The 14,270-nt window shown below is 45.2% G+C and overlaps 1 protein-coding gene across 8 annotated transcripts in view; it reads left to right on the top strand.

The window, feature by feature from the left end:
* The window catches only part of LOC105499060 (formin homology 2 domain containing 3), a 497,377-nt gene that overhangs the window by 218,835 nt on the left and 264,272 nt on the right, over positions 1-14,270 (top strand). For all 8 annotated transcript variants that reach the window (XM_011771498.3, XM_011771497.3, XM_071085772.1 and 5 more), the window contains exon 5: positions 506-611. In XM_011771498.3, the coding sequence (XP_011769800.2) occupies positions 506-611 (106 nt within the window). The remainder of the gene's footprint in view (positions 1-505; positions 612-14,270) is intronic.

Genomic DNA, 14,270 nt, shown 5'->3' with positions numbered 1-14,270 from the left:
GCAGTACAACTACTGGAGGTTGGATAAACTGCTTTCCATGGTTCTCAGCCCTTGCAAGAGCCTTTTCTGTAACTGCTGTCCCAAGGACTGTCTTTGGAACACGGGAGTGGCTTTGAGTTCCTCACCTGCAATCAAATGTTTCCTGTAGTTAAAAACCAGCAAGCTTCGCATGGCCAGACCCTTGGGACCCATGGAAGAGTACAGCCTGGTGTTTCTTGAAGAATGAAAAACAAGACACCATATTTCTGGCAGTGAGGAGATTCATTTGCCTTATCTTTATTAGATTGCCCGGAAGGCAATAACTGGTCTTTGGCAAAGGACAATGAGGGGACTGGTTGTAAAATTCTTTTGGCAAGAGTTGAGATTCTTCATTTGAATAGAGTAGAGCAATCTGTAGGGGCCATTCTGGCTTTAAAGGCTTGTACATACTTTTAGCAGCACAGCTGGGATGGAACGTGGACAGGGACAGTATTTGAAGTATTTTTTTTTTTTTCTTTCCTGCCAGGATGACAAGGATTTGGTACATGAATTTGTAGTGGCTGAAGGTCTGACATGTCTGATCAAGGTGGGAGCTGAGGCTGATCAGAACTATCAGAACTACATCTTAAGGGGTAAGTCATGACTGGGCATGCAGCAGCTGCCCCAGCTGCAGGGGGGATCTGGGTTCCCCTTCAGGACTTAACTACTGAGAGCTTTACACCCTATGGGAAAAAACATCTGCATCAGGTTTTATCAGTTCCTAGTAATTAGTGACTGTGCTAATTTTTACTGACTTTCACCTGGAGTTACTTTGCCAGCTTATTAGGAAAACTGTACCACTCACTGGGTTCTTTATAATGTCTCTTATTTGTCGAGGAAGCAGACATACTAAATGGGCTTGGGTAAAGCCTGCATCTCAGCAGAAAGCCACTCCAAACCAAAGGGGGCAATTTATTTCTTGGAAAAAAAAATTTTCTCCCAATTTGAATTATCACCTGGGGCTCTTGTCAAAGTGCATATTTCTCACCTTGTCTTCCTGTTTCCGATTCGATAGTTTTGAGTGGGTCCGGGATTTGCCTTTTAAAGAGCGATTCTGATTTCTTTTATAAAGCAATGCGAATATAGAGTTTGAAGCGCTAATTCCTGTTCCAGTTTATAAAGTTATTGGTGTTTTTATAGTCATAGGTTTTTTTTTTGTGTGCACCTTCATGTAAATAATTTCATTTGATCCTGTAAAAAAAAAACAAAAAAAACAAAAAAAAAAACAAAAAAAAAAACACCTGTGCATAGGCAGAGAAGGAATGATTAGGTTGAACTGTATGAAACTGCTGCTATCAACAGTTTTGACCTACAAAAGAATTTTATATAGCTCAATATTATCTACATTTTCCAGTTGAAAAAAAATTGAGACTCAAGTCAAGCTTTTTACCTCATAAAGTCAATTCCCATAGTGTGCCAGGCAGCAGCTGTGCCCAGGCACTGAGGCATGTCAGGCTGGTCAGAGTTCTGCCATCGCCTCTATATCTATGCCTGTGACCCCACAGACTGCATGTTCAGCGCTCATAGGAGAAAATAAAGCTTCCAAAGCTTCCTTTCTTTTCTTCTTGGGTAAAGGAAGAATGAAAATCATACATGAAAAATGTGATTTGATATCAGATGTTCGTGTTTGAAGTTGAGTGAGACAAGCAAACTGACACAGTCATCGCAGCTGTTTTGTTTTGCCCTGAGAATGCTTCCTTATGGTCTGTGGCATTTTTCAGCCAATCAGAGCTCTCAGTCCTTCCCTCTTTCCCCTGTTCTGTAGAGCCACTGCAATGAAAAGCAACAGAGAGAACGTAGGGCTCATTTAAAAATAATAATAATAATAAGGTTGTCTTTTCAAGTCAGTGTTGTTTTTGTTCATTTTGATAAATGGCAAATGTGTGTGAGTTCCTGAGCCTCTCACTTGGCTGACCCATGGTGTGTGTGCAGCAGTGTTTGTGGGACTGTGGAGTTGGCTCTTTTTGTTCACCTTTAGTCTTTTCCTGGGCTTGTAGTAGATCCTCCAAGTTGTCAGTAGATATGCTTTATAGCTGAATTTTTTTTTTCATTTAGACGGAGTCTTGCTCTGTCACCCAGGCTGGAGTATAGTGGCGCGATCTCAGCTCACTGCAAGCTCCGCCTCCCGGGTTCATGCGATTCTCCTGCCTCAGCCTCCCGAGCAGCTGGGACTACAGGCGCCCGCCACCACGCCCAGCTAGTTTACGCCCGGCTAATTTTTTTGTATTTTTAGTAGAGATGGGGTTTCGCCATGTTAGCCAGGATGGTCTCGATCTCCTGACCTCGTGATCTTCCTGCTTCGGCCTCCCAAAGTAGTGGGATTACAGGAGTGAGCCACTGTGCCTGGCCTCTATTCTTAATAATATAAACATTTATATCAAAGCTGTTTTGCCATGTTGCATCCAAACACAGCTGTCTGTGTGTCTAAAGAGATGAGTGCAGGCCTGGATTCTCACCCTTGTGTGTCTCTTCACTTTGGTCTAATACCTAGACAGGAGGAAGGTGCAGAGATAAGGGTGGTTTATTTTCCAGGTATAATATGGATGCCCATATGTTGAACCACATGTAATTACCAAATTCTGAATAGTGGGTCCACAACCGACAATATATTTTTTGTTCATCTTTAAAGTGTACATCATTTTAACTTTACCAAAAAATAAGTCATCCTCAACACACAAACACACCTCTAGAGAGCTAATGTTACAACCATCTTCATGTTTATCCCTGTTCTCCTGACCCTTACCTAGGAGCATATTTGTGTGTTTCTATCGCGTGATCATCAGTACGAGACTTTACATCCAAGCCCAGGCGAGGGGGCCAGCTCTGCCCTCTGTGGTCAGAACTCACCCATTCTTTAGACCTCACATGTATTAGAACTGGATTACATGACCCCCTGTGGTTGCAGGGGAAGCTGGCACAATGAGTGTCTTCCTAGACTGCACAGGGTAGGCAACAGAGAGAAAGATGTGGGGTTGAGGTTATAAGTCCCAGCCGCATAGAGGGAGTTGGGAAAGAAAACTCAGCACAGCTGAGAAAGCCTTTTCTGGTGAGCAACAGTGAGGCCCCTCCCACCAGCGGCCTGCAGGCTGTTGAGGGAATCCTTGTGCATGGGCAGGTTAAACACAGGTCCTGGTGGTGAGGGTGTGATTTGTACTTGCTGGCAATGAAAGATGGTGTTGATACAGGGAACTTCATCCACATCCTCTACGTTAGTGAATATTTACCATGAAGCTTGCAGCCATTTTATTTATTTATTTATTTATTTATTTATTTATTTTTGAGACAGAGTCTCGCTCTGTCACCCAGGTTGGAGTGCAGTGGTGCCATCTCGGCTCACTACAAGCTCCACCTTCCAGGTTCATGCCATTCTCCTGCCTCAGCCTCCTGAGTAGCTGGGACTACAGGTGCCCGCCACCATGCCTGGCTAATTTTTTTGTATTTTTAGTAGAGATGGGGTTTCACTGTGTTAGCCAGGATGGTCTTGATTTCCTGACCTTGTGATCCACCCACCTCAGCCTCACAAAGTGCTGGGATTACAGGCGTGAGCCACCACGCCTGGCCACAGCCGTTTATTTTGCAGTGTTCTGACCTGAATCAGAAAGGTGCCAGAGGCAATTCCCGAATGTTTAAGTCTCAGAACACCCACTCGTGACCCGGGGAGAGCCCCGTCAACCACCTGTTGCTGTTTTCCAGCTTTTCTGCCTGTCCTATGAAATGTCAGGAAGGTAAGGCCCTAGCTGCAGACAGCTCCTCCAAAAATGTGAGGAGATCCTATATTTCCATTGCCACCACCAAAGCCTTGGCTTCATATTTTCCTTTCCAGTAGTGTCCCTTTACTGGCGACCAGAAGGCTCCCCATGCTTATCTGAACGATGAGCACTCCACCCAGGCTACTGCAAGACATCCTTCTTTCCACAGAACAGAGGTGCCTTTGCATGCCTACGTCTCAGAAGACTTGGTCACCAGGGCACTGTGCCCAATTGTCACCACATTTTGATGTATCTGACCAAAGCCCATACTGGGAAAGTAACTTCTGAGGGATGGAAATGACACATTTCTTGCAATGTGACATTTGCATTTTCCTACAGGGAAGCTGTGATTTTTCCCTAGCTCATACATGGAGTCACTCCTTTGTGACTTTGAACAATTTCTCATGTAGGCTTTTTTTTTAAGGTTATGATAACTGCTGGCAGCCACTTGACATTCGCAATCAAGAACAACCTTTGAATTGCCTCTTTATTTGTACACCCATGTTTTAACCATGTTGTCTTGGGTGAGAACTGGTGAGGACAGATGCAGATCACGAGAAGAGGCTGGGAAAAGTTTTGCAGTTACTTTATTCACAGTTCCCTGAGGAGAAGACATGGCACCCACGCAGGGCCACTCAGGAAGCACAGAAGTCGGCCATGAGGTGGAGGGAGAGGCGGACTGTGGGCAAACATCTGCATTGTGACTTCCGAGGGACAGGCAGGTCAGCTGAGGATTGGCCCCGAGGCTCAGGGTGGCCCTGGAGTGGCGAGGGCCTGTGTATAGTGGTCCAGGCGTGATACCCCAATGTGAGAAAAGGTTGGGTGTAGACTTAATGTGCTGCTGGAGAAGGCGAACTGGCTGGTCTCTAGCCAGGGCCTCAAAACTGGGTTAAGCTGGACACCGTGGCACATGCCTGTCATCTCAGCTACTTGGAGGCTGAGGCTGGAGGATCACTTGAGCCTAGGAATTTGCAGTTATAGTGAGCTATGATTGCACCACTGCACTCCAACCTGATTAACAGAGCAAGACCCTGTTTTAAAAAAGCTGTGTCAAGATAGCATTTTTAAAAATGATATTGCAAACCATAAGGTGGGTTAATTGTCCAGTGTCTCGAGAAGTGTGCCCTCATGAAGCCACCTCAGGAGCTCTGCTCTGTGTGGCTACATGGGAGTCCTACAGCCCCAGGAGAAACCAAAGCATGTGGAGAATCCAGGACTTTCCCAGATCTGCTTTTAGAACTCTTTATTTATCCTGATTTGCATACACAATCCCCTGTCAGCATTTTTTTTTTTAAAGCCCAGGAATCCGCTGCTTTCCTTTAAGGATGTGTCTGCTGAGAGGTAGAGATAGGTTTAGTTACAGTGTAGGCAAGTGCTGTCCAAAGCTGTGAGCCGGCTGCTGGAAAGAGGTCTTAACTGTACAACATGGAGGAATAATATTTATCTCACTTATTATTCCTGGATGGTTGTAGCTAACGATCTAAAGTTTTTTGGGATAGCCAGTATTTAATTTAAGTCTACTGTGGAATTTTGTACCTCATAATAATTCTTATGGAAGGAGGACCTAGAGTGATATATTCCTGAGAACTTAAACTTTCTGCACACGTTACTGAGCCTTCTCTATGGGCCATGCACCATGTCAGGCCCTGGGGTTGTGACGATGAAACCAAGATATACACTGTCTTGAAGCAGGTCCCTGTGGGGTCCCCTGCATGGCCTGTTTTATACGCTGAGTTGCATGTGTCTTTTATATTTGGAAATTGCACATATGTGATATGCTTTGGAGGAGAAAAGAGAGAGATAAGTAGAAATGGTAAGACCAGCTGCCCTTTCTGGCTGTAACTCAAGAGAAACTGCCTGTTCGGGCTAGCTTTACATGGAGAAATTTAATTTGGTCATTTCCTCTAAACCAAAATACCAATTAATCATAAAACACCTCAGTCGGTATCAGTTATTTTAAAAGCTGGATAAGATCTTAAAACTCATTTAACTCAACCTTTTCATTTTAGAAGAAAATTGCAGATATATTTTGTTTGCCCCCATACATGTTGAAATGTTTTAATGGTTGTCAGCATTTAAAAATTGGGAGATTTGGTATTTTTTTAAAAATCCACATTTCAGGCTTCTTTGGAAAAACTGTCCCAGAGTTGACTGTGTTCCACTATGGGGAAAATCCCCACATGCCATGCGTATTAGGGGATCCCTTAATGAGAATCAGAATGTGTGGTCAGATGGTGTTAGTTGGCATTGATGCTACCAGAAATGGAAATATCATAGATAGCATGGAAAGAGATTTTATGATGTAAGAAGGCAGTGGCACAAAATGATTACGTGGTAAGTAAACTAACGTCCTCCATGTCAGAAAAACTGAAGTTTATATGTTGGCACTTTACAAAATGCCAAAAAGAAGAGGAGAGGTTGGGTTCAGACTATAGGGAAGGCACCAAACTAGCCCCAAGATGAGGAAACCGGAGCAAAGGGGAAGAGTTTCTTGCTTCCTGAACTCAGGTTAGGTCCTTGGCTACTGTATTTTCCACTGAACAGCCCAGCCTGACTCTCCGCAACCTCATGACACTGTTCCTGTGTCCCACGCAGCTGGCTTGGAGGAAGCTCTTTCCTGTCTCCTGCCAGGAGGGTTTTCTGCTCTGGTTCTGGACTTCAGAGATTGTCATGGTAGCTGCACAGCTAGGCTTTGATGCGGATGACCCAGGAGTCCTGGAGGTGTCTTCAGCTCCAGGGGTGTTGAGGCCGGTGTTGAGAATGGAGTCCTTCCTCATTTGATGTCTCTCCTCTTGCCAAGTGGTGCAACAGGACTATCTCCAATAAAAAAATCAATGTGGCATGAGCAGACTGGCAGCCCTGGGGCTAAATGGAACCTGCCGGTGTTTTGTGTGCCCTATTTAACAGGTTTAAAGATTTTGAATTATGAACATTTAAAAATTGGGAGATATGACATAAAAATACAGCTTTTCTTTGAAATACTGGCTTTTCTTGAAATACTGAAAACTTAAGCCGACCCAGGGCCTGTGGGATGTGAACTGGGGAGGGCTGGAGAAGCTGGCCCTTGCAGCAGAAAGAGGCAGTCACTAAGTAGTGTTTGCGTTTTCTTCCTCCTGTAGTTGTTGAAACCTCTGCTTTAGGTGTCTTGGGGCCCTGGCTGGGTCTGACCTCCGTTTGGCCTCTCTTTCATGTCTCCTTGGCACACTGTTAGGGATGTGGCCTCCAGGGTGAAGCAACCACACTGCCCAGGAGTGTGGTCAGGGGCAGGGAAGCTGCAGCCTGTAACTCCTCGGGAGGGGAAGAGAGGCCAAGTCACCCTGTTGCTGTTGATACATGATGACGCATGCTTCCCTAGAGTACTCTGCATGTCCCATCTGTGGCTCCTCTTGCCAGCCACTGTCACTGTGCATCAGGCCTGCACCCTCTTAAGAAACTGGGCCGGAGAGTAGCTGAGACCTGCACTTGTGTGCTGCTCTTTCCAGCCTCTACAGGCACAGAGGACCCCAAATGGACTCAAATTGGGCCGTTCGTGGCTCTCCCCTGGCCTGACAGGCCACAGGATACTGTGTCCTTGTCTAGCTTTTCTGCCTTTCTGCAGTGCTGCATTTCTCACAGGAGACAGCTGGGTGCTGGCCCCACCATTCCCCCGGGTCAGCTGCAGTCTCTCTGGTGTTTCTGGATGGATCTGCCAAGGTCAGTGGGGTGTGGTTGGCCTATCCCTCGTCTCAGGGATTGGGGACTGTCTTGTCCACGTCTCATTGGTCATTTGGGTAGATTTGGAGGAGGATGGTTCGGAGGCTCCTCGCTGTGCTTCTGCAAGTGCTGAATGATCTGAGTCATCATTGCTGTGGTCTGTGGCCTGATGGCCTGTCAGCCCCCGGTGCTGTGTGCAGGAGCACCATGGGTCAAGTGGGCAAGGAGCTCCTGCCAGGGGAAGCAAGGCAAGGCCAGGGCCAGATCCTGACCTTTGATGGGACAAAGTGTCCTTTGTACACCCTCTGAGTGTACACCCTTTGTACACCCTCCATTCTGAGGTAAGAGAGGGAAGCTGGGCTATTCCACGGGTGGGGCAAGCAGCGTCCACGACCCTGAGACCTTCACCGCATCGGGCAGCAAATTTGCCGTCAGCTTCTAACTCTAAGTACTTCGGCTCTAAGGTTGATTTTGGTTTTCCCTCTTACTCTCTTCCAAGGTATTTTTTCCTGTGATTGGAGAATGCTTGTCTCTGGGTAACTTTAGTTTGTGATGAGTAAGGCTTTTCTCCCCCCACCCCCGCCTTTTTTTCTTTTTTAAAGAGATGTAGTTTTGGTCTATCACCCTGGCTGAAATGCACTATTGCAATCATAGCTCACTGCAGCCTCAAACTCCTGGGTTCATGTGATCCTTCTGCCTCAGCCTCTCTGATAGCTGGAACCACAGGCATGTACCACCATGGCTGGTTAATATTTTTTATTTTTTGTAAAGATGAGGTTTTACTATGTTTCCCAGGCTGGTCTCAAACTCCTGGCCTCGAGAGGTTCTCCTGCCTTGGCTTCCCAAAGTGCTAGGCTTACAAGCATGAGCCACAAGCATGCCCAGCCTCTTTCAAGTTATAATTTTTCTAAAGTACAAGTTAATTATGAATATTGTTGACTATAGCAAGCATTCAGTTGTAACAAATACTTCATGTAGAGCAGTGTTTCTAAAGAAATACACAGCTAGGTAGCCCTGGCAAACATTATCTCCAGCTGGGGCATCATTAGGGCAAACCATGTGAAGTTGCTGATATTTGACCACTTTTTACCTACAGAAAGGGCAAAATTGTATGGTTTAACTTAATATTAGTATCATAATTTAATCTTAATCTGACTCCTTCTTAGGTTGATTAGATGCTTCTTAAAGTTCATCCTGCATTCAATCTGGAATCACATTTCTCCAGAAATTCAGGCCACTTTGCAAACCAAAAAAAGCCCTGGCAATGTCCTGCAATCATGCCTCCGAGTGCTTCAGCTTAAAGAGCCATTGCTGTCTCAGTCTTGGCCAGAGAGATTTCTCCAGAATTTTAGTTTCTACTAGAAGTCGCTCTCTTTTTCCTTTTATCTGAGATGAGAAGGAAGAAAGAAAAAGTTATTTGGCCATTCCTACACAGAGAGTGTGGAATTTTCCACGACCAAATCTCACTGCTGTGTTCATCAGGAATTTTTCCACTTTATTCATACCAAAGATGTGCCTCCTCACTCTGTCCTCTCCTTGCTCAGTAGACTTTTCCAGAGGAGCTGCTGGCTAGGTGTGCCTTGAAGCACAATCGTTATTTCCTTGGCTCTAATTTTATCTCACACATAGTCTTCTTTTATAAGGTTTCTATTTGTGAATCCAGGTTTATGATAGAACAAAATGTCAAAAGCAAGTTTTAAACCTAGCCCCAAGCATGGATTAAAACTGTTTTTGTGGCGGGGAGTGGGGAGGAGCTAAGATTTTCTGAGGAAATATCAGTTGGTGTGTTCATAGATTTCTGCATTTTGGGGCCTTGAGGGCTCTTGGTAGATTGGGCCAGCCTCCTGGCAGGGCACCACGCCTTTTCTAACCCTGTGGTTTCCCCTGCCATTAATGTGCACAAGACCTCCAGCCCTGGCTACTCTCCAGTGCCTCAGGTCTGTGGAGCCAGCCGTGCCCTGGGTATTTCCATCTCCACTGCACCATGCCCAAGCCCAAAACCAATGTTTTTGTACCCTAGTCAGTTCCTCCACAGCTCTGTTCATCATCCCAACAAAGCATAATCATTCATCACATTCAGTTCAGCCACCCTAGGGTCCTCCTAACCCCTTTCTCTCATTTATCCTTTGTAATCATCAGCCACTAAATTAGGGCTTCTCTACCCTTGACTCCCTTTCAAGTCCTTCCATCTCTGTTCCCAGTTTTTGAGTTCAGATAATCATTTGTTCCTTCCTAACTGGTTCTACCAGCCACTTCATGGGTCTCTCTGCTTTTAGTCCTGCCTCCCTTTGGCCCATTTTGCCCTCTGCTACATGAGTTCATCATGCACCATGATCTGTTCTCGTTAGTCCTTGGTTCAGCTCCTTCAGTGGCTCTTCTCATCCTCAGGGTGAAATCCCAGGCCTTCCATGTGGGTAGAGCCCACTTCGGTCCTGCCTTTGTGTGTCTGTGCAGTCCACTGCAGCCACTCCCTGCCATCCCAGGGAGGGTGATGTTCTGTCCTGCAGACCTTGGCATCTGCCTACAAGGCCTTGCTCACCCATCTTCATCTGGTTCACACATTATCTTTTGCTTCCTGCTCATCCTTAGAGTGGAGCTCAGATACCGTAATCTCTAGGAGATCTTCCCTAGCTCCCGAGTGTTTTGGCCCTCTATGTGTACTCTGGTCTTGACTCACTGATAATAAATATTTGTGAACATACACTATGGATCAGGAACCCAAGGCTAATTCCCTGCATCATATTAGCCTTCGTGCATGTCAGGTTCCATCCTTGTTCTGTGAGATCCTTGATGCCAGGCATGTTTTAAGAGCTCAGTGAAAATGGGCTGACAGAAGGAATAGATGAATGATAGAATATCTGCAGAGAAAGGGAAGTCACTACTTGTGAGAAAGCTGCTGATGTGTACTAATAATTGGAGAGAGCCAGAATTTGCTTATTTGAAGCTTTAGTCCACCTGCTCTTGTTTCTGAAGCAGTATAGCACACGCTGATTTGGTTTTGGTACTTTGCAAAAAACACCAATTTACTAAACTTTCTTTTTTATAATTTTGTTAGTTCAGTAGATGGATATATATCTACTAGGGTGTATATCTTGATTTTAAATACAACATGATTTATACAGATAAAATACATGCAAATATGGATTATACTGTACAGCCAGTTTTATATGTGGAGGAATTGTTTACCTGCCTCTGAAATAGATGGACTGTGAATTTCTTGGAGATGGGAGTGGTGTCATCACAGCCTTTGCAGCTGCACCAGCCTGCTCCTGAGTGCCTCGTAAATATTCAACAAATAGTTGAGGAAAACAATTGAGTGAATACCTGGGAGGGGAGTCCCCAGAGCTATGCCATGGAGCTCTGTGTTGATCTTCTTCAGTGTTTTATGGGTGATTCTGAGTGAGCACAAAGTTTATACCAAGAAATGTATGTGCATGATCAGGAGATGTGAAATGGGAAGACAGCAATTATATGACACATGTTCAAGTGTGATGTGGAGGGCTTTCACTTGCTTTGATTTTCAGTATCCTCACTATTTCAACCTCATTACCCTGTCATCTTTGCTTTCTTTACCCTGCCTCTTCTATCCCTAGCTCCTTAAAACTGGACCTTTCCAAAACCACTCATATGGGAGTTTGGCCTGTCTTGTTTCTGGAGCCAGTTCCCACAGACAGCTAGTACTCTCTAGCCCCCCAGCCACACTGGAGTCATGTCTGCCGTCAGTGCTGTCTGGGCCCCAGCGTGCCTTGAAACACTGCTGGGCTGATGCTCCTAGAATTACAGCTCTATTCTTTTCTCCTTCCAGGTAACGTTGGCCTTGGGGTTGGGCTTGAGTCTGCAAGGCTTAAGTGAGGGAAGAGTTAAATGTCATTAGATAAATAAGGGGTTGTTTTTGGAGGAGGGGGCAAAATTGTTGTCCTTAAAGTCAGATTAAAAGCAGTAAGTAGGAGTTAAAAGAGAGTGGTTTTTGACTGAAGACAAACTCCAAGAACAGAGTTGGAAAATTAGTTTATTTCTCTTGCCAACATAAATTGATCAGCGGTGCCTTTCTGGAGCAGTCTGCTGAGGATTCTGAGGCCACATCCAGCATCAGCAGGAAAGAGCGCCACAGCTGATTAGGGAAGTCTGTCAATAGCTTCAGAGCTGAGGAGTGAGGGCAGGAATACTAGACATGATTTGGTTCTTCTGGAAAATACTAGGCACTTTAAGCATGTTTCTTGAGTTGATTTCAAACAGGTGTGTGGCAATAACGTTTCCAACAACAGAATACATCACTTTGCACTGGAAGCACTACAGCAGAAGCCACATGATCTGTTAGGGCTGCTAGGCTTGGGGTCAGGTGGTGCTGGATGATCTCTTAGATCCCTTCCAGCTCTGAGATGCTGTGATTGGTTCTAAGTAAAATATAAAAAGTAGAAGGGATGAAAGCAGAGCTGTTTAACTTTCCCTCTTGACGTGCTCTGTATTAATTGCTGTAGGATTCCCAGGCTGTTAGCAAGCACTTGTCCTCTTTCAGCTTCAAAGAAGCCCATCTGGTTACATGACATAGCCCCCAGCCAATTCATTGAAAACAACTGTGAACTATCTTTACTCATTAAGAGGCTAGTGTTCAGCTGGAGTGGTGGCTCACACCTGTAATCCCAGCACTTTGGGAGGCTGACGCTGGCAGATCACTTGAGGTCAGGAGTTTGAGACCACTAGCCTGACCAATGTGGTGAAACCCCATTTCTACTAAAAATACAAAAATTAGCTGGATGAGGTAGTGCATACCTATAATCCCAGCTACTCAGGAGGCTGAGGCAGGAGAATCGCTTAAACTCAGGAGGCGGAGGTTGCAGTGAGCCGGGATTGTGCCACTGCACTCTAGCCTGGGTGACAGAGTGAGACTCTACCTAAAAAAAAAAAAAAAAAAAAAAAAAAAAAAAAAAAAGTTGGGGGTGCCTAGCATTCATGTGATCTACAGAATTTTGAAGGATTGGCAGGGCTAGTGTTAGTTTATATTCAGGAATTCATATGTACGTAGTGAGGCCAGGGGTGTGGGAGACAATGGTGGGCTTACTGCTCCAGAGTCTGAGGACTGGAAGCCAGGAGGGCTCGCAGAAACATCAGGGAGTTGGACTCATTGATCAAACCAAACCAGGGCTGGTAAGGCAGATTGGTACCCGTGAGGAGAGTGCGCACAGGCAGCCCACCCTTGCTTTGCTGACTCACTGGCTTCCCTCATATCTACCCACATTCTCAACATGGCCTACACAGTTTCTGTCCATGTGTGTATCCTGTTGGTCCACACCTGCCTTTCTATCTGTCTTTTCCCAGATCTTCCAGATCTTAATCTGGAGGGTTGAATAAACACCGATCTCTCCCTAAATTTAGATTTCATTGCTTTTTGTCAGTTTGTGGGCCCTGGTTTTTCTATGGCTGGGGGCTTCTGAATAAAGATCAGCTGACTGGTTCATTCATTCATCACCAAGTGTTACTTTATTACTTTATATGAGTCAGTCATTTTGAGGGCTGAGTAAAGGGTAGCAGAGAACAATGCAAACTAAACAATTAGAAATTGTGCCATCAAGCCAAGAATAAAGTGTAAAGAGAGGGGATTTACAATATCGTAGGGGAAGTGACATGAATCCTGTGGTAGGCAGAATTCTAAGGTGGCCCAGAAGATTCTTTCCCCCAGTTTAGACCCTGTATAATTCCCTCCCCTTGAGTTTAGGCCAGTCCTCTGAGTATAATGGATGTGTAAATATTATGGAACTATGATTAGGTTACATTTCAAAGGTGAAAGGGTTTTGCAGATATAATTAAGGTCCCAAATCTTTGGATTTTTGAATCAGTCAGAGGGGAGATTATTCTAGGTAGGATGAGCCTAAATAGATGAATCCCTGAAAAAAAAGTCTAGAAGTCAAAGACTTCTGCTGACCTTGTAGAAGCAAGTTGTCATGAGTTCTACAGCTGCAAGGAAATGAATTCTGCCAACAACCACGTGAGCTTGGAAGAGGACCCCCAGCCTCAGATCAGACCACAGCTGACACCTTGATTGCAGCCTTGTGAGACCCCCAGCAGAAGACCCAGTCAGGCCATGCCCGGACTCCTGCACCATGGAAACTGTGAGATGATAAATGTATGTTGTTTTAAGCGACCACGCAATTTGTTATACAGAGTTAGGAAATGAATACAGTTACATACAAAGAATCACAACATGAAACCATCTGGACTTGCTAAATTTGGTACAGAATACTTTGTAACCTCGGAGGTCTTTCCTGGGGGAATCAGGGAAGGTATCATGAGGGCAGCAACTTTTTATTGTCTTTCTGGGCTTCTTAGGCAACCACATGCCATCCATTCAAGCTGATTTCCCCTTGGTCCCCCGCCTCTTCTTGCATGATCTTCTCACACAGTCTGCATAGACCTCTCATGTGGGTCTCCCAACTGTTGATAATGTCTATGACCACTGAAATAAAGGACTCTCTGCCACATGCAAATGAGTGACTAATGGAGAAGGCAATTTATAAGAAAATTTTAGTGTTTTCTAATATGCCAGCGTCATGAGAGAACATGGTAGCCTTATCAAGATTCGGCTGAGTCTTAGGAAAAGATGATCACTTGGGTGATCTTGGGATGATCTCACCTATGAAGACAGGCACGGGCACTGGGCCACCATTGTTATTCTTCAGAGATGCTCTTATCTTAGTGTTCTCTGCATCTCCTGTTTACTCATTGACTCATCCAGGAGATGCTCTGCAGATGACTGCAGTAGGAGATCCAAGGGCTCAGCCAAGGCCCCTCAGCATAAGGAACTTGGCAGTGGCT

Source organism: Macaca nemestrina, chromosome 19 (genome assembly GCF_043159975.1).
Source record: "Macaca nemestrina isolate mMacNem1 chromosome 19, mMacNem.hap1, whole genome shotgun sequence".
NCBI lineage: Eukaryota > Metazoa > Chordata > Mammalia > Primates > Cercopithecidae > Macaca > Macaca nemestrina.
The sequence above is the reverse complement of the archived record's forward strand: the minus strand, read 5'-3'. Positions and strand labels throughout refer to the sequence as shown.